This window comes from Dermacentor andersoni, chromosome 4, assembly GCF_023375885.2.
Source record: "Dermacentor andersoni chromosome 4, qqDerAnde1_hic_scaffold, whole genome shotgun sequence".
NCBI lineage: Eukaryota > Metazoa > Arthropoda > Arachnida > Ixodida > Ixodidae > Dermacentor > Dermacentor andersoni.
The window spans coordinates 161,169,052-161,194,384 of NC_092817.1; the positions used below are offsets into that span (position 1 = coordinate 161,169,052).

At 47.4% G+C, this 25,333-nt stretch overlaps 1 protein-coding gene across 1 annotated transcript in view; it reads left to right on the top strand.

Moving 5' to 3' along the window:
• The window catches only part of LOC129386583 (uncharacterized), a 61,980-nt gene that overhangs the window by 115 nt on the left and 36,532 nt on the right, over nucleotides 1–25,333 (top strand). Inside the window, exon 2 of the mRNA XM_072287557.1 lies at nucleotides 1,898–1,913. Within this exon, the coding sequence (XP_072143658.1) occupies nucleotides 1,898–1,913 (16 nt within the window). The remainder of the gene's footprint in view (nucleotides 1–1,897; nucleotides 1,914–25,333) is intronic.

The window sequence follows — 25,333 nt, forward strand, 5'->3', positions numbered from 1 at the left end:
AATGTATAGACATGCCTTGCATTATTGTGCAACGTTTGTACTACTTGAGCGCAATATTTGGAAAAAAATTGATTTCTGACTCGAGCTAAAGAGAAAGGCAATTACCTTGTGTCACGACATGTGTTGGATGGCTTATCGAAAGAAACAGCGGCTCATTCTAAAAGGAGCGAAGTTCATAGTGCTCAAATTCTGATACTTTCGGTGTTTTTTGTTTCGTTTCCACAGCCTACGCAGTGAATATGGTCAATCATTGCGTTTTCGAGCTTTAAAGCAATTATATCTGAGAAATGAAACTATAACTTTAAGTTCTTCTGGAGCTGCCACTGGGTATTCAAAACAGTTATGAAAGGAGCGCACAGAATGCAGCGCCTGTCATTTGCGAACACCAATGCGCGACCGCTGACAGCACCAGTGGCTCGGCGCGATCTGTTCCAGAATGCTTGTGCTTAACGTTACTCATCGCTGTATCCTAAGTTCATTGCCGCAAATTGGTCCTTCGACTAGATTGGTGAAACTAAATGATTACTCGATAACTGCGATGCTTCCTACTATAGTCATCTATGTGTATCGGCTACTGAATAGAGTAACAAGATTGGGCTATTACCCGAATTGGGCTACTGCACGTCCGAGTTGGCGACAAAAATTTCTTCCAGACTGTGTGTCAAACTTTGGCTACGTTTTCTTTTTCTTAAAGCTAACCCCCGCCCTTTACAAGTCGCCTCCGCTCAGCCAATAAATGAGCTACGAGGAGGAAATGGTGGGCGCCAAACCATCATTCTAGCGGATGATCATTCGAAATCGCCCGTCGCATAGGAAATATGGAGCCGCTAGAAATGTAGCAAATCATGAGTGGGGCTGCCAATCGCTAAGTACCCTGCTTAGTCGATCAATTTATCCAAGTATTACAATAACCAGTTTGTTAATATTCCTGTTTTTGAGGTGTCCTCACCATCTATATTACTGTATTTTATGTAATCCATTTTCATGTATTGTGTGGGTCATGTTTTGTGAAATGATCATTAGTAACTATGGTGAGTGCATGTGATTGATCTGCACCTTTATGGAAGGTCGCTATTTGTCTGCCCTTCTGCTGAGTGATTTTTTTTTGTTTGAGAAAAATTTTATCGAGTCCTCATTTGCGTTATTATAAATATTCCTGCAAGCTTGCATTGCTATAGTTCTTGATCTGGAGCAGCGAGTGCGAGTGCAAAGAAAAAGTGAAACGCGGCATTTTGTGGCCACAGATGCTTGCGTGTATTTACAAAGCCCCCTCAGATTCCCGGATAATGCAACAATAGAACTTCGTTGTGAGCCACCCTCTCTTAACAAATATGCCTTTGCAAGAAATTCATTTTACTTAGCGTATTCTTGCGGGCATATGCAGTGGCTCTAGCGCAAGCCACTGGTGAAATTGTTGGCTTCTGCTTTACATGAAGGAAACTAACATGCATATTTTTCATCTAGAGCATTAATTTTTATGCGTGGAATCACACAAAAAAAGTCACTTTTGAGTGGTTTTAGGCTACTGACAATGTTCGATTTTGATTTCACTTAAGCTACTACGCAGGCCAGTTTGGCGACCTCGGTTTGTAGTGATCTGATAAGCCTGCTATCGAACTATCAGACAGACAATCAGCCCTAGCCCCTCCACCGTAGCACTTCTGATAAAGAAAGCTACGTGATAACGGCCGCCGAAGCTAAGCTGTGATGACTGCATCAGAGCAGCCAAGACAACTATGCGTGCCCTGCAAACTTATTATCAGTTAGAACGTACACTTGCAAACCACTGATCTATTCGTCTAGAGCAAAATTTCTGACGTAATTTTGCTAACGTTTAGGGGAAACCCTTTCGCGCGTACGCATGATTTTCAACCGACATATTTATTTATCTTTCCAGGTCACTGCAAGCCAGGGTAAGCTCAATTTACTACGCCTAACAGCACAGCATGCGCCGTAACTTCACTAATCAAAATATATTCTTTAATTGCGATGTTCGAAGCATTGCGCCGAAACGGCACGTAGTGATTGTGCTCCGGATTAATTTGGACCGTCTGAATTTTTTTGCCGCGCTTCAAAGCAGGGTAGACAAATATTATTGCGACCCGCCTACATCAGAGTGTGGCCGCCGCGTTCAAGCACAAAACCCGCGACCTCGTGTTGAAGAGCGCGACGTCATAGCGCCTGAGCGGAAGCGGCGGATAACGATAACTTTTACGATACTGATAACACCGACAGTATCGGTGGCTAAACGATTTCGGCTGGCGCATATTGCCTACAAAGAAACCTGATTCGCGCACCTGAAAAACCTGATTCGAGAAACCTGATGCACTTATTAGTGCCCAGTACAGTCGTCAGCGCTCTTGTCTATAGATCTCGAACACTGTGATTAGGACGGGACGGGCGCCATATACCGATAACACTCAGTTCGAGATATCTTGATTCAGAGCATGCGCAGCCACACTGGGTAGAACTGCATTATTCTTTTTTCGCTTTGCCTAGGCTTCAACAGCTGCAATCGCCTGCGTTTGCCGGTGGAGGCGCCTCAGAACCGAGGAGCAAAAGCGAAAATAACGCACAGCAATACTTTAAGAGAAACACGCTCCGGGAGGCTTTATCTGTGCTTTTTCTCGGTGGCCTTGCGGCGCCTTCGCGGGCAATCGCCGGCGATTGCAGCTGTTGAAGACTAGGTAATCCGCAAGACGATAAATATTAGGGTATTTCCGTCAACAGCACGGCACGTGCTCAGATGCAAGACATTCTAGAACACAGCGTGATCGGCACACGGCATCGACGCGGTCCAAAGCACAGTGTTCGAGAACATTGCTCAAGAGTGCTGATGACTGCACGTATACACCTCATTTCCTACTTAGAGCGCAAAGCTGTGGAAGCTGCACAAGGAGCTCAGTCATCAAAATGTGCCAGTTCGCGCGTTCCGGGGTCAAGCGGCTTAGGCATCTAGCTCTGCATAAAACGGACACTTAGGCACCTCTTTGTGAAGATTATTTTCTCAGCCTTTTTTTCTGGCTAATTGAACATTTCCCGCACGGGAGCATTTCGGGACGTCTCTCGAGCGTCAAAAAAAGAAATCGTGAGATGATGTGCGGCAGCGCGATAAAAGTGGTCCCATATTGGCCAGTGCATGCTTCGTTGCTGGAACACAGCGCATGCAGCACGAGCTCGGGCTGCTTGCGCAACGGAATTGAATTGAATTCTGGGGCTTCACGTGCCAAAACCACGATTTCATTACTAGGCACGCCGTAGTATAGGTGTCTCCGGGTTAATTTTGAACACCAGTTGATCTTTAACTTGTCCCCAATGGAACAAACACGTTTTTTTTTTCATTTCGCCATCATAGAAATGCTCGCCGTGGTGGGGATTTAATCCCGCCACCTCGTGCTTAGTAGCGCTACACCATAGCCACTAAGCCATCGCGACGGGTGCGAAACGCAATGCACAAAAGTAGCAGTTTTGCCCGAAAGGCGAAGTACCGACTGCGATAGCAAATTAGTAGATAGCTATACGAAATAATGATAGTAGGTTAATAAGCCGTATAATATTGTAAACGTTCGCTTGCTAATTAAATTATCAATGATATACTGTATAAACGATACTGAACGAGGACTGTTAAGAATGGCGAGCTGCAATGCGGGATTGCCACCCAATTACGACTGGGGAACAAGACGCGCATCCCCTACTCTCCGTCGCTTCAGCTAGGATGCGTTCGATGAAGCGGGCTTTGTGCTGAAAACCGCCGCCATCCTCTAGCCCCATCGCCGTTGTGACGGAATGAGTTCGACGAACGAACTATTGTGCCCGAACTCCCCAGCGCGGACCTGATCTGCTACGCGTGCGTGAGCTGCCGCGGGAAAGCCGTTTTTTGTTGCTTCCCACGCGCCGACCGGGACGCAGGACAACGAGCTACTCAGAATGGCTCCGAGGTACTCGTAACAGCTCCCCTCTGACGTCGGCTCCGGACACCGGAATGTGTGTGCCTTTGTGTGCGTAAACTGTTCTGCGGGGCGGCGGCGAATTTACAATGAGTAAACGAACGTTCGCGTCACCTTGTATCGCGGGAGGCGGCTAGTTTTGCGATGACGAAACGAACATTCGCCGCCTTGTATCGCCGGCGGACCGAGTGTTTAAAAACGGCTGTTGTGCGGATGCTCGACACACTTGTCTTGAGCAGTCATGTTGGACTGACCCTCTTTTTCGGAAGCAGTCATGTTAGACTGATATAAATATCGTAAATAAACCCATATTCCTCGTTCTCGATGAGAAGCAGTTCTTCCCTTCATCAACGTCCTCAGCGTGGATAAGTTGGACGACGGCATGGGCCAGCTACCTTCGAATTCATGCCGGACTCCAATCTTGACAACGGACCACGAGCGATGGGATTGAGCCCCCAATCCTAACAACTGGCTGACAGCGGTGAGATGGACTTTGCGACGTGGTGCTGTGACTGCGGTGAGAGCTTGGTTCTTGCTTTGACTCTCTAGGCTTCATTATGTGGTTGTTCTGTTTAGAACTGTAGGGAAGCTAGATTGTTGAGTGTTAGCTAGGTTGTGTTTTCCTAGCTAGATTTAGAGAGCAGAATCAAGGCAGTAAAGCAGCAATCATGGAGTTAAGGACACTGCTGAGAGACGAATTGTTGATTGTGGGTGAGGAACTTGGCCTAGATGCGCGCAAGGAAATGCTGAAGTCGGAATTATTGGAGCTAATTTCCAATCAGGTCAGTGAGGAAGATATTGAAATGGGATTGGAACTTCTCAAAAAGAGAGAGAAACGGGAAAGAGAAAAAGAAGAACGGGACTGAGAAAACCGAGAGAGAGAGGAACGCGATAAAGATCGCGAGTTAAGAAAAATGCAACTTGAACTTGAAAGGAAACGTTTGGAGTTGTCTCAAGGAAGCGAAGGTGCTCTGGGACGATCAAGTGAGGCAGAATCATACCGCATGGACAGGCTATTAAAGCCATTTGAGGCCGGGACCGACATTGGCTTGTTCCTAAGCAATTTTGAAAGGACTTGCGAAAAGATGAACTTCAGCCCGAGTACATGGCCACAGCGGTTGCTGTCTATGTTGCCGTGTGAGGCGGCGGAAGTAATCGCCAGATTGAGTGCACAGGATGCATATGATTATGCAAAAGTTAAGGCTAGTCTCCTGAAGAAATACCCCCTTTCAGCAGAAGCTTTTCGGCAAAGGTTTAGGAGCACAGGCAAGAAAGATAGCGAGGGATATCCGGAGTTTGCATATAGCTTAAAGGCCAACCTAGTCGAGTGGCTTAAAAGCGCGGAAGCGTACGACAACAGAGACATGATCATTGAATGCATGTGTCTAGAGCAGTTTTACAAAACCATCCCCCAAGCTGTGAAACTGTGGGTGCAAGATAGAGGGAATGTAAACACTGTGGAAAGGGCGGCCGAATTAGCCAAAGAGTACGCAACCCGTAGAAAGTTGAACGCCGAGGAAGGAAACTTGGACAGTCGAAATGGACCGCGGAAATCATCTCCGTTCAAAATGGGTGCGCAGACTAGACGATCGGAACCTGTAGACATGGCGGAAAAGCCCGCAGACAAGAGCGAGGAGAAACTTAACGAGGAAACCGCACAAAAAGAACAGAAAAGAAAATTCGAATCTTTTAGACCAATTCGCTGTTACAAATGCCACAAACTGGGACATATAGCTGTAAACTGCGGGAAGCCTAGCGTAGTTTTCTCCTACGTAGAGGAAAAAGATGAGAATATGGAACTTTTAAGTCCATATCTTCACGACCTGCAAGTTAATGGAAAACCATGCCGAGTGCTAAGAGACAGTGCCGCCACGATGGACATTGTCCATCCATCTTGCGTGACGGTAGATGACTTCACCGGAGAAGTAGCATGGATAAAGCAGGTTGTAGAAGAACACAGCGTGTGTCTGCCCATGGCCAAAGTCAAAATCAATGGACCATTCGGGGAGCTAGAGACTGAGGCTGCAGTTTCCAAATTTTTGTCACTGAAGTATCCTTACATCTTTTCGAATCGTTCGAATCAGTTACTGCGTGACAAAAGGCTCAAACTGGGAGAGGGCATAGTAGAAGCATTGACCCGAGGCCAAGCTCGTAAGATCGCGGTGCTTTCGGCTGAAAATGCACAAGCTCCTCCAGCGGAAGCAGAAAAGGGGATAACTTCAATACCCGAATCCGAGCTAGGCCCGAGGGACAAAAGAACAGTTGAGGAGAGCCTGCCAGCTGACCAGCTCAATGAGAGCGTAGCACTAGAGTGTCAAAGTTCTAGCCTGCAGGAAGAGTAAGCTGACGCACTCACAAGCGAGACAGGGTCGTTATTATCACCGGCCTCAAAGAACTTTGATCAGCTCTTACGTGTGGATAAAGAGTCACTGGCAGCTGAGCAAAAGAATGATGAGAGCTTAGCTAAATTACATGACACAGCTAAAGAAGGCATTGCTAGGCGCAACGTGACGATACATGAGAGAGGAGGTTTGTTGTATCGGCACTACAGAGATCGAAAGGGTAGGATTTTAGATCAGTTAGTCGTACCTACTAAGTATAGGGAGGACCTTTTCAGTCTCTGTCATGGAAATGGGTGGTCCGGCCACCTAGGCATAAACAAATCAAAGGAAAGATTGCTTATGGAATACTACTGGCCTGGCTGTTTCAAAGACGTAGAAAACTTTGTAAGATCATGCGATGCCTGCCAGCGTTCTGGTAAACCAGGAGAGACATAGAAAGGTCCACTGAAGTAGTGCCCTTAATAACAGAGCCTTTCAGACGACTTGTAATAGACGCGGTAGGGCCTCTTCCAAAAACAATATCGGGCTACAGGTACTTGTTTACCATGCTGTGTCCGGCTACCAAGTTTCCAGAAGCAATCCCTTTGAAAGAGCTCAGTTCCACCGAAGTAGTAGACGCGCTTTTGACAGTGTTTGCATGAGTTGGGTTTCCAGCCGAAATTCAGGCAGATCAAGGGTCAGTATTCACGAGCGCACTGACTTCCACATTCTTGCAAAAGTGCGGGGTAAAGTTAATACACAGTTCTGTCTATCACCCTCAGTCAAACAGTGTAGAGAGGTGGCATTCGGTGCTTAAGCGAGTTTTGCGTGCGCTCTGTCACGAGCATAAGGAGGACTGGGAGAACTGTCTGCCGGAAACTTTGTTCGCTTTGCGAACGGTTCCACATGAAGCGACAGGGTTCTCACCAGCAGAACTAGTGTATGGGAGGATACTCCGTTCTCCACTGAGAATGTTAAGAGAGATGTGGGAGGAAAGAGGGGAGAGTCCAACAGTGGTTGAATACGTGCTAAAATTGCTGGAACGGCTAAGCGCAACCCAAGAACTAGTCGGAAAGAACATGGGAGTAGGTCAAAAGAACGCCAACTTATATTACGACAAGAATGCGAGGCTGCGTACGTTTAAAGGGCCCCTGAAACGGTTCGGACAAATTTTGTAGACGCGTAGGGTACAGCTTAAGTAGAACATTCACACCACAATTTAAGTGAAGCGTTACGTATTAATGGAGCTTCAAGCGATTAGAAGTTACCCTCCTCCCTAGTCATGCTTTTCCTCCTCAACTCGTTCGCCGAGCGAGCTGGGCTAAGCTCCGCCTTCACTGGTTTCGCGTCACGATGCGACGTCACATCGTCCACTTCCGGTTGTTTTGGAGCCCGCCCCCGCCCGCGTGAAACCTCTCCGCTAGCCGCTTGGCCGTCGACCCCAAGCGAGAGCTATCGAAGCAGCGTGCGTTGCGAGCATTCTGTCGTAGCGCCGAACGTGTCTGGTATTCCGGTAACCACAGGCAAGCTGGTCATTTAGGCAAATGACTGGAGGCATAAACTCAAGCTGATGAAGGAACTTTAGCGTAGACGTACGTGCGGCCTGATCGGTCTGCACGGTCCAGCCACTTGTTGGCGCAGCGCTTAACCAGCCAAACAAAGCGCTAATTATATTGCTCTAACCAAGTGTAAAACATCTTAAACATTTATAAAAACAAAGTGTTGATGATTACACTCCTGCGAAAAATACACACCAGCAGCCAAAGAAGAATACACTTCGTTACTGCTACTGTGTATGGTTGAGCTCTGTGCCACCAGGTGGCTGCACCATGCAGACCATTCGCATTTGCGATTCTGCTCATCCCATGGCTCATCCCGTTACGGCACAGTCAAGCGGCCAGACCCTGTCCCCTTGCGCTTGCATTTGCCCTAATACCGGACTCGCGAAACGCTTTTGCGTTAGTAATTTTCCGGTGTAAAGTGACGGCCACAAACGCGCAAACCCTGGCGCCGATCGGATAGCGGCAGTCCGATGCGCAGCAGCCAGCTCGGTCGTATGCTGCCTTGCAGAGGGACACGATGTCGCAGCTTGACATATTGCCAGTCGCTACGTTTGCAGTCCACAAAGCAACAAAGTAGAATCATAGTGCTCGCGAAAAAACTGAGACCGACTCTGACCGCGGAGCTCTCGTCGAAATGGAGTACGTTGTAACACAAGCAGACGACACTTGCTGTGTGCCGGAAGTGCTTAATTGTATTGAAAAGTCGTTCTTCTGCATTCTCTTTATGTTACTTTCTGTTTATAAAAACAAATGAACTAACATTGCAACTATTACGAAGATCATTTGTTTACCATAAAGTTGGAAAAATTATTGATCACGCGCCCTGGTCAGCCAATCGGATAGCTCGCCCCACTGACGTCATATGGGTGATTTTCGTCATATGGGTAGGGGCGGCTTGAAATTCCGCCGAGCAGCGTGCTCCGATCGGCAGCGATGTGCATTTTTAAAACCTTATAATAAATTACACGCTTTACGCGGAGCACTTAGATGTGTCAATTAATGATCAGAAGGACCTACTCTAACGACTCAGTACGTTTGTAGAAAATCGTCAAAATCGTTTCAGGGTCCCTTTAACGCCGGAGACCCGGTAATGATCCTCAAACCTTCAAGAAAGAACAACCTTGAAGTTCACTGGGACGGGCCCGTTAAAGTGTTGCACAAACTTTCAGATACTAACTATGCTCTGAAAATGCCCGGTCGCAGGAAGGAGGTGAGGATATATCACTGCAAATTGATGAAGCCGTATGTAGAGCGGAGCGGAGTCGTTAACTATACCATCAAAGAGCCGGATGGCACTAGTACCAAGTTTAAAGAGTATAGGGCGACCTCCAACTCTGAAATCGGCCTAGAAGAAGTAGTAGAACACTCGGTAAGTTCGCACGCTCTAAGACCCGAGCAGCTAGATGAGCTAAAAGAGGTGTTAGGGGAATATCTCGGCCGATTCAGCGATCGGCCGGGTAGAACCGAACTAATAACGCATGAAATAGAGCTGACATCAACCGAACCACTAAGATCAAAGCCTTACAGGGTGTCTCCAAGACAGAGAGAGATTATGGAGGCAGAGATACAGCGCATGCTAGAGTTGGGAGTTATTGAGCCCGCTGAGAGTGACTACACGTCACCGCTAATACTGGTAGAAACCCCTAACAAGGACCCTCGTCCGTGCGTTGACTACAGGAAGTTAAATGCCATCACTAGGGATCAGCTGTACCCGATACCCAACATTGAGGAACGAATTGAAAGAGTTAGCGCTGCTAAATACATTTCAACTATAGATCTCGTGCGGGGGTACTGGCAAGTTCCCCTTTCAGAAAGTGCCAGCCGCTATGCCGCATTCATCTCACCTGTAGGCACTTTTCGCCCTCTCGCACTCAGCTTCGGGCGAAAGAACTCGCCGTTAAGCTTCTCTAAGTTAATGGATATTGTCCTAAAGGACTTGCAGGAGTTCGCCTTGCCCTATCTTGATGATGTAGCAATTTTTTCGGACAGCTGGGAACAACACGTATCGCACCTCAAACAGGTGTTCTCACGGTTGAGGGAAGCCGGCTTAACGATGAAAGCGGAAAAGTGTAGGTTTGGTTGTTCGCAGGTTACTTATCTGGGCCATGTTGTCGGTCAGGGCATGAGACGGCCGGCTGAGCTGAAAATAGCTACGATTGGAGAATTTTCTGAGCGGCGCACGAAAACCGACCTTCGTTCATTTTTGGGACTTGTGGGGTACTATCAACGGCACATTCCGAATTACTCGCAAATGGCAAGTCCATTAACGGACGCCCTCCGAAAGGGAGCACCGAGTAACGTACACTGGGATAAGGACAAAGAGAACGCTTTCCAAAGTTTGAAAACGCTATTGGTTTTTTGCCCTGTGCTTCGCGCGCCAGACTACACAAAGGAATTCATAGTTCAATGCGACGCAAGCGACAGAGGTATGGGCGTGGTACTTAGTCAGGTCGGCGACGATAACGAGGAGCATCCTATCCTCTATGCCAGCCGTAAACTAAATGTAAGAGAGGAAGCCTACAGCGCTTCAGAGAAGGAATGTGCTTGTTTGGTTTGGGCCGCACAGAAGTTGTCGTGTTACTTGTACGGAGCGAAGTTCATCTTCGAGACCGACCACTGTCCTCTGACGTGGCTCAATCAAATGTCACACAAAAATGGCCGCTTGCTCCGATGGAGCCTCACTGTCCAAGAGTACAACTTCTCCGTTAGATATAAGAAGGGAAAGTTACATAGCAATGCGGATGGATTAAGCAGGCTAATTTGAATTCTGCGTTTGAGGGTCCCGCCTAAATTTTAGGGTTACTAGTGCTATTTTTTAAGCGAAGAAGAACCCCTCTCATTCAGCAGGATTCCCTCCATGATTGCTGAATTTGTCAGCAGGAATTTGCTTCAGAAATTGGCATAGCGAAATGCAGCAGTTTTTTTTTTTGTTTCTGCACTTATGTTGTTGTTTCTTTTTTGAAGCCTAGCGGGTCTAAAGTGAGAGCCAATGCACGTCATCTCGGCGCAGAGCCGTGTTGTGGGGTTCAGTTTGCAGTTGCCTGTCCTTGTTGGATGTTTTGGGGCGGTGACATCAATACACAAGTGGTCGCTGCGAGCCAAGACATCAATCCCCCCCTGACCACCAGCCGTTCTCTTCTTGCCTAGCGGTTGTCAGCGCTTGACAGTCGAGATTTTTCGGGCCATGGAGGCGCTGTTAAGAATGGCGAGCTGCGATGCAGGATTGCCACCCAATTACGACTGGGGAACAAGACGCGCATCCCCCACTCTCCGTCGCTTCAGCTAGGATGCGTTCGATGAAGCGGGCTTTGTGCTGAAAACCGCCGCCATCCTCTAGCCCCATCGCCGTTGTGACGGAATGAGTTCGACGGACGAACTATTGTGCCCGAACTCCCCAGCGCGGACCTGATCTGCTACGCGTGCGTGAGCTGCCGCGGGAAAGCCGTTTTTTGTTGCTTCCCACGCGCCGACCGAGACGCAGGACAACGAGCTACTCAGAATGGCTTCGAGATACTCGAAACGGCTCCCCTCTGACGTCGGCTCCGGACATCGGAATGTGTGTGCCTTTGTGTGCGTAAACTGTTCTGCGGGGCGGCGGCGAATTTACAATGAGTAAACGAACGTTCGCGTCACCTTGTTTCGCGGGAGGCGGCTAGTTTTGCGATGACGAAACGAACATTCGCCGCCTTGTATCGCCGGCAGACCGAGTGTTTAAAAACGGCTGTTGTGCGGATGCTCGACACACTTCTCTTGAGCAGTCATGTTGGACTGACACTCTTTTTCAGAAGCAGTCATGTTAGACTGATATAAATATTGTAAATAAACCCATATTCCTAGTTCTCGATGAGAAGCAGTTCTTCCCTTCATCAACGTCCTCAGCGTGGATAAGTTGGACGAAGGCATGGGCCAGCTACATTCGAGTTCATGCCGGACTCCAATCTTGACAACGGACCACGAGCGATGGGATTGAGCCCCCAATCCTGACAGGACGCAGAAAGAAAGAGACACGCAGAGACACCGCTGTCTCTGTGTGTCTATTTTTTCTACGTCCTCGTTCAGTAGCGCTTACACACTCTATCATGCAGTGAAACCGACTAGCCCGCCAACGTCTCGTAACTAAATTAAGAAGCACGGCGTCACGGGCGCACAGGTAAACGGGAGCACATATGGTTCGATGCGACCGGAAGCTCGCTTTCAAAATGCTGGAGGGCGGAATCGTGGCAGCCACAGCAATCGAATTGACCTCAGCGCGCGAATGACCTTCAAGTGACCTTCAACGCGAATGAAACGTCGAAAGCACAGCGCATACCAAGCTACCCGCACTACGTGCACTCTGCAAACATCGCAGATCGCTTTCAAGACGAGGCCCCCGCGGGAGCGCCCTTTGGCCATGTCGCAGATCGCATTCAATCTATTGCGCCCGCACGGCCGCGCCGTAAGCAGCAGCCGCCGGAGAACGCCCACCATCAGTCCCTCGCCTAATCCCCGTGCCTCGCGCGCGACACGAGAGGGCGCACTTCCGGCCCGCCTTCCCACTGACCTGGAGGTCAGTGCGCCTTCCTGGCTCCAACACGCGAGATTGAGCCGCGTTCGCCGGCGCACCCTCACATGCTTTTACTCGCACCAACACCATAAGGCTCGCGGCGACCATTTCACCGGCCTTGGACTGTATACGGAACCTCGCGGCGACGGCGACGGTAGAAATGCGCCTCGAGTGTCCATATATTGCCACCCCAATAAAAACAACAGAAGCAAACCGATTTAAAACAACTTCTCAGCAGCATACTAACACAGTTTTGTTTATTTCTGACGGTGAAAACATTTGTTATTCAATTATATTTAGGCTCAACATGGAACAGTCACCTAATTCCTGAAAAATACAATTAGCAAACGCAGCCGCTGCGAAAACTCTTGCTTGTCTACACAGCGTTGAACGCCATGTTTCATTTGTTTATTTATTCACTGATTATATATTTATTCTTCTTCTTATTCCTTTATTATTGTAAACTGCCAGCCTGTATTCCAGGCATTAAGTAGAAGTGTTTTACAAAGTTATACTGCGGTGTATATGGGTAATTATGAACATGTAACTTACAGAAGTCGCAGTTACACGAGTAGCGAAGTGCGTTTCCGCTACATTTCTTCTGCGCTTTCCGCACACGCAGAGCCATCTTGCTGCAAACACAGGAGACCCCCTCCTCTCAATGTACGGCGCTGCCCCGACAGGTGGCGTGCCACGCGCACATTGGAGCTGTGGGGGGACCGGTGCGAGGCGCGTCGCGGCCCGGACTCCCTCTCCCCTGACGACGCTTCGCCGTGCTCCCCCACGGGTTGCAGAATCAAGCGTCCTTCCTTTCTTTAGATCACTATCTGTCTATCTCTCTGCCCATGCCGATCACCACGTTTGGCTGGCGTAGATCGTTTCCCCCTCCGAGACACCGAGTTCTTTGGTTAGTTCCGCTTGCTCAGGCACACGTTTCGTTGCCGCGCCGAGCGCTGCGTTGCTCGACGCTCACCGCGTGATTGGTGGGTGCAAAGTCCGATGCGGGGCGCCTCGTAAGTAATCGCTGCGCCGTAGCTCATTGTCTTACACCCCTTGGCGGGTCGACGGGAACGCTGTCGCGTTCCACTCTTGAAGGCGAAGGTCAAGCGTCCTCCAATTTTTTGTCTGCTGGTTGCGAGCTACATGCGGAAATTGTTCGCAAACGCTGAGCAAGATGACACTTTTTAATGCAGGCTATGCCCGAACGAGTGGCGTAGCTGGAGGGGTGCCAATCTCCCGAAATTTTTAGTTTATATGTACTCATATACACGTACATACACAAACACACGCATGAAGGTACATAAGGTGTAAGACTCTCTCGATCCCTCGAAATAAGATGCTGACTACGCCCATGGCTCGAAGAGCTCAAAAGTTCGAGTGCACGGGGGCATTACCTTGCAACAGCGGTGCAATGTTTTTCAGCATGCCTATGAAGTTTTCGCGATCGAGGAGGCCGGAAGGCAAGAAATGTTTGAAGAGGTGTTTAAAGAACGCTTCCCACACGTGTGGCAGAGAGTTAGGTGAGCTTATTGTGGCTGCCGAAACCAGACGAATAATGATCGTCGCCAAGAGAACAATCGTGCCTGAAGTTATGTCAGTGTCCGGTAACCGTGACCATCATTCATCACTAACCGTCGCTGACAGCTGCTGCACGTTTTCAATATATGCGGTACAGACACGTAGATTTAAACGCATTTCAAATGTTCACATGCGCACTTTTATGCAAAGCTTATTTTTACGCTTCATACCGCAAACCTAACCGCTGCTTCATAGCAGCAAATCTGCAAGTGGAAAAATATTCAAGATGCCCGAGCTTCTAGATTAAATTTACTTCGTACAAGGGAATGAATGAGCAATGGCTGGTGGCAGCAGGGGATGAGTGCTTGTTCTTGGAGCTTTGGGGGGGGAGTAGGCGGAATTCAAAGCCACTGGAAAGGCAACAAGTTATTAAGAGTAACAACATGTCTTTTATTGCACTAATCACATAAGACGGCATACTTGCAAAGTAATTATTCACACAATGCAAACTCTAATATGACAACACATTTTTCTTTATCTCTTCATACTACTCAAGTTTATTTACTATAACACAGCGCTTATTAAACGTACAAAAATAATGTTACATTGCTCCCGTCAACTAAGGCTGATCAAACAAGCAACATATTGCGGGCGGTAAATGCTGAAGCTATCACAGCTGCCTCATCAGCGGGAGCGCACGATGTTTTCGCTTGCCACAAGACAATGAGCGCCACTACATCGATCGACCTTACATGAAAAATAAGTACGCCGAAAAAAAAACCAACGGAACAGATAAAAACCAGCGTACAGCGGGCAAATTGTTGCTCTGTTTTGAACAAACTTTTCTAGAGCCGCATAGTCAGAACAATCGTACAAGCGACACAGCGAATAGCGCGAGTTGGTTAGTTAATATTCTTGGCGTATATGTGCAGCGCGACACCGACGTGCCGTTAATTGTCCCGCGTCTGTGTCGCGCTGCGCATATACACCAAAAATTGCACAAGTGAACAACCTGTCATGCCAGGCGCACCCATTTCAGCGTGTATAGGAGCGTTCCTCGAGAAAAATGCTGCTTTAGCGTAAACAAGCCGAACTCACCTCTGTAAACAAGGCGAGCGCACCTCGCATATCCTGGTCCCTTTCGAAGCCGGCCGGTCTCGTCCGTCCGCACGGCACCGCGTAAAAATATTTGCCACCTTCCGTGCGGTTTGTGCACTTTGGTGTGCTGCGCCCCGTCATACTGGAATACAAGTGTCAAAATGATGTGTTTCGTACCACTTCACCAAAGTCATTAACTTAATATCGTCGCATACCGTACCAGCAAACCGATCGGTGCAGCGCACGCTCGACGGTCCGCTGATTGCAATTTCGATGGCACTGACGGAAACGAGTCGGCGCCGTGCCCGTAAAGTTGGCTCCGCAACGGCGCAGTTGAACATTTGACGTCATTTTGTGCCACGTGACAGCGCTTGGCGAATAGCGGTCCGAGCAGCGCCGGAAATGCTATGCGTAACTCACCTCCCTGGGGGTGCACCAGTAGCGGCTAAAGCCCTTTAGTAGCGGCGAGTCATCGCAACTACAGTGTACTAGAAGAGTACATTCTAGTACACTGTAGCGCAGCGGCGCTGCGCGGTGGAAGGGTGTAGTGTTCCTGTATATGCTCCCGCAGGGAGCAGAGTTGCGCATAGGTCCGCCGCCGTGATCCTGCTCTGCAGCAAAGCCACTCCTCGCGCGCGCAGGAGCTAAATGCCGCGCGGTCTTCCGCCTTTTTCTCTAGTGGTCGCGAGCTACAAGCGCCAATTGTTCGCAGGCGCTTAGCAAAGGGCACTTCTTAATACAGGCTACGCTCGAACGAGTCATTCGTGCAGCCGGAGGGGGTGGGCTTCCAACCAACCGAAACTTTGTATGTACCTATGTAAACACGCATACACAAACACACACAGGAACGTACAAATAGGGGGTAGGACCGCCTTCGATTCCCCAAAATAGTGTATTCCCGTGGCTCGAACAGCTCCAAATTCGCTCGCAAACGCGCAGTACGTTGCCACAAAAAGCGGTGCAATGATTTTCAGCATGCATATGAAGTTGTCTTATCATGGTCAGAAAGCAAGAAATGTTTTAAAGAGTGTTTAGAACTTCACACACGTAAGGTGGACACTTAGCGCATTTTGGCTGCCGAAACCAGCCGAATAATGACCGTCGCCAAGAGAGCTCTCGTGCCTGCAGTTATGTCAATGACCGTTAACAGAGCGCCATTTATCACTAACCATCGTTCACAACAACTGCACGTTTTCGATACATGCGGTGCAGACACAGATTTAAGCGCATTTCAAATGTTGACATGCGCACATCTTAAGCAAAGCTTACTTTTATTTACTATTACTATTTGGTAGTACTTACTATTTAGTAGTGCTTACTATTTAGTAGCAGCAAATCTGCAAGTAGAAAAAGATTCAACATGCAAGAGCTTCTAGCTGCTCCTCTGAACGCACGATCGACGGTCCACTGATTGTAATGGCGATAGTACTGACGGAAACGACGAGTTCGCATGAGTCGGCGATGCGCCCGTAAAGTTGGCTTCGCAACGGCGCGGATCATTTCACGTCATTTTTCGCGCTCGGCCAGTAGCGGTGCGAGCGGCGCCGGAAAAGTTATGCGCAACTCTGCTCCCTGCGGGAGCATATACAGGAACACTAGAAGGGGGCGAGAGGAGAGGCATGTGATCCGGCTTTAGGAGGACAAGGGGATAGAAAGACTGGCGGCGCGCTCGAGATATGGCAGCAGGAGCGCCCGCACCTAGAGCAGCGCGCGGATGGTGACCTTGGGCGCGATCGGAGATATTTTGTTCGATACGCGTTCTGTTCAGTTGCTGCAACGTCACAAAGTTGCAGTATGCAAAATTTGTGACAGTGGGGCGGAGAGAGCAGCCAATCAGGAAGCGGTGGCCTCCCCGGAAGTTTACTTCCGCCGTTTGTCGTCTGCTTGCAAACAGTATAGTAAAAAACCAAATGTTTCTTGTCTTCCAAATGAATTAAATCTTTATGTAAAAAAATTTATTTTTTCTTCTCAAGCCCAAACACGTTTTCAAATAGTAGTACGTGTGTCTTCTGCAATTTATAACTATTAGGTTCTTTGCGTCGTCCCTAGGTGGTGTGCGCACAGCGAGAAGAAAAAAGAACGACGGGAAGAGTGGCGCACTTTTCAAGAGGCAGCGACAACATTCCAGTGGCTCGCTGGCACCGATGATGTTGTCGATTTCTCTGTAGAACCAACGAATTATTTGTTTCGAGAAACAAAGACGACGCCGGAATTCACTTTCTGCCATTTCTTCAAACGCGTTTCGCAGCGCCACCCGCTCTCCTCCTTCCTCTAGAAACGCCAGCGCAACAACCTAAGTTCCCAACGGAAGCGCCATTCTCTCGAATTAAACTATGGATTGGATTCAAACGTGCTATTCCGCAGCCGAAAAGGCCGCCTGTTGGATCCAATCCAATCCACCAGACGCGCCATGCGAAGCCGTATGATCGCTCCAAACTTCCCAGCTCCCATCGGGTTCGGCGCCTAGCAGACGAAATGCTCGGTGGGAGGATGATTGACAGGAGCGTGTCGTTATTTTGACGTCACCAAAAACGTGGCCGCGCCCCGGGGCTGGCGACGTCGGCGCGGAGTAGGCCAATCGCGCGCGCCGGTAACCGAACGAACGCGCCGAACAACCATCTCCGATCGCACCCCTTGTTTATGACGAGACTCAACGGCAAGGCCGACGAAGTGACACGAAACGCGAAAACGGGTGCCCCCCCGCCCCCCATCAAAAAAATAAAAAAGAAGGCGCGCCGATCTAGAAGACGCTTTGCTGGACACATGACGGTAAGAACCTTTTGAATTCATACTATCAAGTGCGGTTGCGAAAGGGGAAGCAAAATGGCACTTGACTGCATTTCCATTGAGCTGTTCGGTTCGACAATTGTTCGGGGAAAAATGAATATCTATGTGTCAGTGCTGCGAATAAAATCATTGATTTTTCTGGAGTAAAAATAAACATTGAGGCGCTGTGCAGTACATTATTTTGTTATTTCTATGCTCATACGACAGTGCGACATGTAATCCAGATACATTATATTATATAACACGTATTTAGCATTTCACGATAGAGTCTGATTTGTAGGGACTGAACATTTGCAGAGCTTAATTGAGCAGTTGGCGACATTTTCTAACTGTACAAATTGACAATAAACCTAGCTGCCTTCCACTGAACCTTTTAGAGTTATGTTTGCGTATGCGTGTGGATCCCCAACAATCGCCGTATATTTGAGTATAGCCCTTATATAAGCTTTATATGCTCCAAATTTCACTTCACTTGAAAGGAGTGTTAAGCGTTCTCATCAAAAAACCTAGTAACCTCATGGCCTTCTTATTAGTATTCGTGACATGATCGTTCCATCGTAGATCAGGTATAATAGCAACCTTTAATTATTCATATCTAGAAACTACAGACAAACAGCTACCGTAAATGTTATAAGTGGAACTAATTAGTTCCACTTAAGTTCCACATAAGACTGACCCACTAAGTGGGTCACTCCCCGTCATACCCGTCATTGCGACGGTTTTGTTGCGATTTATTTGCATTTGCCTCGAAGAAGACCAAGTTTGTACCTGGGATAAGGATTTGCTAAGAACTACCTGATCATGGGAACTGCGGATTTCGTTATGCAGCCTAACGTCTTTACAAAGAGGTGCATGGGGTCTCCTAAATCGTTCGTTGCACTTCGGTCACTTCGTAGTAAAGGTCGCGCTGCGCATACCGCACGGTAGAACCGGGACAGAATTAATCGTTCGTTCTACAGGTAATTTCACTGTAAAGGCGTTCGTTGTAGAGACACTCGACTGTGTAAGATGCAGAAAGACGTATTTTTACATGTATGCCTTGAACGATATTGTTTGCGACGATCAAAAATATTACCGGCCCGTGAACAGAACCTTGCGGAAAAACCGAGTGATAAGGGGCAGAGTCTGGACCTGCGTCATCAATGGACACTGCTTGCTGCCTAGAAGGCAGATATTTTGCAACACACAAGAAGAGATATTATCCACACATGAAGAGAACCATTTCATAGCATGTTTTAGTATCAAAAGCTGCGCAGGATGCGAAATACGATTAAAAGCTCTCGCGAAATAAAGGAATGGGCTATGAACTTGACTAGAATTATCAAATGCTGCGGTGAGGTCACGAAGAGTCTCGAGCAATTGGGTTGCCGTAGAGACTCCTGGTCGGAAACACCGTTGGCAGCTTTCAATTACTTTGTTACCTCATAAAAGTTTGAAATGTGTTTAAAAATGTATAGTGTTCAAATGCTTTCCCAGAAGTGCAGAGAAGAGAAATTACCTATATGAGGCAACAAGGGATAGGTAACCTTTCCTAAGTGTTTGAGTCATTCTAGCGTATTTCAAGTCACTTGGAAGTTCCGCGCATGGAAATAATTTTTAATATCAAGCATAAAAATTTCGCGCACCGTTCAGCATATCCGTTGAGGAAAGAATGAGGGATTTGGTGTATCTGGGTTGACTCCTTGGCGTCTAAATTAAGCAAAATCGATAATAAGCTCTCGTCACTGAAAGCATTGCCATTAACGGGTGGTACTTTGTGAAACGCAGAAAATTGTGGTATGTTACTGTCGTCATCAGTGAACACGGATCAGAGGTAATTCTTTAGCGCTTGATATATTTCCCTTTTATCCGTTCTGACAGTACCACCATTATTCAAGACACATCTAACAGGTTTCTTTTCTTTAGAGAAAAGGTTGGCGCAGGAATTTGTTGTGATGGCACAGAAGGCCTTCCCAAGGCACACATTGATAGTTGTCCTTTGCCCTCTCTATGTCCAGCTTCAATAGAGCACGCAGCGTAAACAAATTATCAGTGTTAAAGATATAAGGGCGTCGCTAGTGCCGCTTGCTTGACTTTTTAACTTTCCTTCCCGGCCTACCCATATCTTTAAAAATCCAAGTATTCGCGTACGCGGCTGTTTCCGTTTCCAAGGGACATTGTTCATGCATTGCCAGATTGGATATCTTTCAAGATAGCGCTACAGGTTGTCGACAGATACATCCCTTAATTCGTCCCGTAAAGTATTAAGAGGAAAAAGAAACATCTTACGCATACAGTATGTCAGCGCCACTGGCTTGTGGTAATACAGGAACCAGCCTCTTCCTTTCTTGCTGCTCAGGAACTAAGTTCACCGTCACCGAGAGACTTCTGAGGGGTAGCGATGATGTCTGGGGCTGTAAGAATACGCGCTGTGTTTTCAAACGCGATCCGGCAAACAACATGTGTACGCTCCGCTCTCCCCACCTCAGCACCTTCGCTTCCTACTCGAGTCTCTTTTCCTAATCATCTTATTACCTTTTCATTCTATATAGAGAGAAACGTCTACCATCTAAACTGTCCGAAGTAGCAACGAACGCTATCGCTCTAATACGCATAAGGGTTGCACTCCCCTAGTGTCGACGTGGTACGTAACTTTCTTGGTGATTGGCCAACGTGGTGGCCTTGATACGTGGTGGCTTTGATACGTGGTGACCTTAAATTCAGTAGCCAGATTATAAGAGATGTGAGAAAATAAAGAAGCCCTCAAATATAATAGCCTGTTTCATTAGGATGTCTGCCTGCTTTAGGTATACCTACAAGCCGACATTAGAGGTGAACGTTTCAATGTATTATTCTATTACGCTGAACAGGTGCGGTTACAGGCAATAGTTTGATTGAGGTTTGCATAGGGGCTAGTTAAATCAGCAGAACTTAGATACGGAGGTATACTAGAAAACGACATTAAAGACAAGGCGCTTCTAACAGGTGGTTTAGCTCATATATGTGCAGGTGTTTTTGTGGATGAATCCATACCCCCGTGTTCTTATCAGATACACCAATTGTTAGAAGCACCTCCTCCTTCACCTTTGTGTTCTTGTTGAGCGTCTTGTATACCTATCGAGCACTGTATCTCAATAAAGTCCCACGTTGCCAGAGAAGCTTCAGTTCTATAGAACAAGAAAAAATAACCCAAAGTGGTTGAAGTACTTGCTGGCAGCTATCGATTATAATATACGTGTGCGATGGAGCAATTGAACCATGCCCTGCCCGAACAAAATTGGGTCAACATGCCAAAGACGCATGAGCACTATATTCGTGCTAGCGCCAGCTAAAGCTTTGAGACGATTGGCTCGTTGGTGCTATCGCTTAGCAGCTTTCTCTAAAATCCACAACACGGGAGAGCCCGCCAGTTTCTACTCTGCCACAGAAAAAGAAATGAAAACTCTTCAACAATCTTCAACTCTGCCGTAAGCGTGCCTCTTTCCGCCATTATTTCCTATGAAAGGTAGCGCTTTGAAACACCAACACTTGTATCCCTGGACCTTCATTCACTCAACACTCCACCTCAATTCAGGAGGGTATATAGCAGTGTCGCCATTTGACTGTAGTCGCTATGCTTCATTGACAGTCCATGGCAATTCCCGAGAAGTGTGATGTGCGGAATTTCATGAAGTGGAAGAAAAGCTTCGACTGAAAGATTCTTTCAGACTACGGAGCTTTGTGACGTACCGCCTTTCAATCGGATCACCCCATAGTGATCAGGTCGTAATGGTTCTCTACCGGTTTGCAACAAATCAGTTCTCATGACAATACCGTCACCATCACCTTGTTGCTGTCGTGTTAGAAGCGCTCGCATCTCACGCACAATTGTTCTCCTTACAAAAACACTTCTTATACATCTGGTAACACTTCATAGAATTTCAAACGATGCTGGTTAGCCAGTTGCAAACCCATTGGTTCATCAAATCCAATCAAATAAATTTTATTCTCCAGTTTACATACCGAATGGTCATTTTGGGCTAAGCGCTACATACGTAGCTTGACGTGAGCCAAAAGACCAGACAAGGCAGTAGTACAGCAAACAGTGTGTACATACACAATAATTCACATATAATTCCAGCGATACCTGGAATTCATGTAACATGCATTCGCATAATACGTGGCATTTGGCTAATAATTTTTAGATTGTTCGCGACCGTTATACAGCTTACATTACCATGCCAGTTTGTCAGTATACATTATGTAGAAAGCAACGACGGACTACACAGGAAGGGCGGACACCCGCCCTGGTGGCCTAGTGGCTTCCGCGTTGCGAGGCTGAGCCGGAGGGCGCGGGATCAAATCCAGGCCATGGTGGCCGCCTTTCCATGGGCGCGAAATACAAAAGCGTCGTGTACAGTGCATTGGGTGCGCGGTAAAAAACCCCAGTTCGTCAAATAATATCGGTAGTCCGCCACTACGGCGTGACTCATGATCATATCGTGATGTTCACTTAACGTAGGCACTGTCTCGGACCGGGGAAGAAGCGTCTCCTTCCGTGAGGGAGCCCATGGTCACGAGCACGCATGGCCAGAATCTACCAGAACTACTGAAAATAAAAATCGTTCCTCATGTTTGAAAGTTCGGGTCTTCCTAGTGGACCGTACGTCGTCTTAAATATTTGGTGCCGAATCCCGGGAACTACTACCGGAGACCAGGGAAGGCTACGAGTGAACTAACCATCATGGAGAGGGTGAAATCGAACGAGATGTCGAGACGATACCAGAACACCAGGGTTACCAACGAGGCGAGAGCTCTTTTCGGCAATGAAACAGCCACATTAGAACAGTTCTACGCCATTTACGAATATCTCACGGTAAACAACGATGACCCAAACAAAATCAACAATGCCCTAGAGAGCCACATAATTGATGAAGACTGCGATTAAGAATATACCGTCGTTGTGAAATACGAGGACAACGCTATCATTATTATGAGTGAGGTGCTTAGGAAGCAAGACCGCGTTTTTAAGCCCAAGTCATCAACACTGGAGCTTCCGACTTCCCCGGTGGGTAGTACCCAGGAAGCATCTGGTGCCAAGCTATCCAAGCTTACCATCGCCTCTTTTGCTGGTGCTGTGTTTCGATGGAATTACTTTAGGGAACAATTTGACCACACGATTTACTACAACGGAAGCCACAAAGCGACGGACAAATTCATTTACCTGAGGTTTACCTCTTAGCCTCAAATACTGAGGGCCTGCAAGCTATTGAAGCGTACTACAAGGACGCCATTGACACACCCAAAAAGCGCCTCAATAATAGAACAGGACTTGCACAGGAGTACTTTTCACGGGTTTTTATGTTGGATTCGGTTAGTTCAAATGGCTCAACAGCTCTTAGGAAGCTTTGCGACTATGTCGTCATAAAGTTCAGGGAACTGGAGCCACTTGGGATGAACAAGACAGACATTTTCCTCAATGCGGTGCGACCTGATGCGGCGGGCTCTCCACACGACCAGGTGGTGTCATACCCCAAGGTCTTGCACCATAAGGGCGACAAGTGACAGCAGTAATGCAGTATCTGAGCTGGATTTCGTAATAGATATTCTGTCAATCGAGTTGGAGACCTTTGAGAAAAGCGAGTTCGCGAACCATCGAGAAAGAGAGCCAAAATGAGAATGCTTTAAACAAATCTCGCCATTTTCGCGCATCTAAACCCACGCCTTCAGTTCTCCATAACTCCACGAAAGTACCTGATAACTCTGTGGTTTGTAAATCGTGTCCAACATTATACGTAAGTCTACCCGCTTCATTTCCTACTATCTCAAAAGAAGCACATTTTATTGGAGAATAAGGTGCTTCGATGCACGACTATAAAACCATTGAAAGTATGATTGTAGACGCAATGTTACGTGCTGCACCTGTCAAGAACGTCATGCGACAAGTGTGTGTGATCCGCAAAAAGTGTGTGTGTGATCCGACCGTCCTCCGGCAGACGTTCCTTACTTGGCGGTTACAGATGTCACATGTGGATATATCAGAGGGGTCATAGACGGAGGTAGTCAGCGAACTTTCGCCACAAAACGATTGTCATAACAGGTGAAGTCAATTTTTGAGCTTGTTATTGAGCGAGTGAGACAGGACGAAGTTCCAACACACTCCCTGCACCGACAAAGAAGAGTTATTTCCGCTTTATTTGCGAAACAGCAGTCCCGTGACACATTTCAAAAACGAAAAATTCAGTACGTCATTCTGGTGAGGAAAACAGCGGACATGCGTAGTTGCTCACTTGTTCGCAGCAATTCCGTTTATGACTGGGTTCTGACACAATCTGCTCAATATCCTGTTCGTCTTCTCAAAGGCATGATTCGGCCTCCTTCCTAGTGTGGACACGAAAAAAAATAAATAAAACCTGCGCTGCTAAGTTTTTGAATACCAGGCTCTGATGCATAATAATACTGCGAATGAGTATATATGAAATTCTTAGGATAGTCACGCAAGGTCATCTTCGATATCTGGGTACACGTTAAACATCCGTTTTCCGCTTACAGATAGGGCGAAATAATGCCAGTCTTAAACTGGTTCTGATCTAGTTTATTCTACTGAAAGATTATGAACATATATGCAGTAGTTTGTAGAGCACAAGCGAGAGAGGCAACGAGGCGTTATTGCAACACCAGAGCTCAAACTCCGCTGATCTTCTATTCTGTTTTCAGCCGACTAAGCTGCCACGCCGCTCGTGGCTTCGCCTGAGCCCGTCTTCTTTTCTAGGGCGATCGCGTCGATGTCGCTGGCGATGCATAGCAAACGGAATATTAAAAAAAAAACACTTTAATGAACGCTACATGACGGTATACCATATGGCGTAAATTTCATTCTGTTGCCGTGAACTACTTTCTTTTTAAAACATCCTCGATTCAAGTTACGCGAAACACCCAGTACCCAATTATCCTTCTTTGGAACAGGATAATTCCGCTTAATGTTGTTTCCCCCGTAATTTTCTCGGTTATCGCTGCTTGGTCCTACAGGAAATGATGAGAGATCAGTAAAACGGCATGCAGTGCCGGCAATGCGCTTGACAAAATGGTACGCTATTTGGCCGTTTCATGTCGCTGACTGGGCAAACATTATATTCCGGTTTTTATGCATTGTGATCCTTGCTGCATGGTGCCAACTGATTCTTTCCTTAACGGATATCTGCATCAGTCTTCTTCGTACTGGATTGCTCATGGTCGGCTGTTTCAAGCAAGATTACTTTCGTGTGAAACTATCATTTACGACAGTGAAAGGTCGGGCAGTGGGCCGGCACTCTTCCACGTTCATCCACGCTTTTCGGCCTCCGGTGATCGGTCCCAGTACATGTCGGAATTTATTTCTCTTCTCGTGTTCATTTGCGAGCCTTTGTGGTCATCGTTGCAATGAGTATGCGCTGCTTTGCCCCAGACAACACCGTGACTCTCGTTGGCTAAAATCTGGTTTTCTTGAATTCCTGAATCGTAGCTCATTGATGTATCGTCGAATATTCTTTCGTGGATTCCGATGGTCGTATGCATTGTAACCATAGAAAGGCTCTTCAAGTATCAGTGTGGCTACAATAG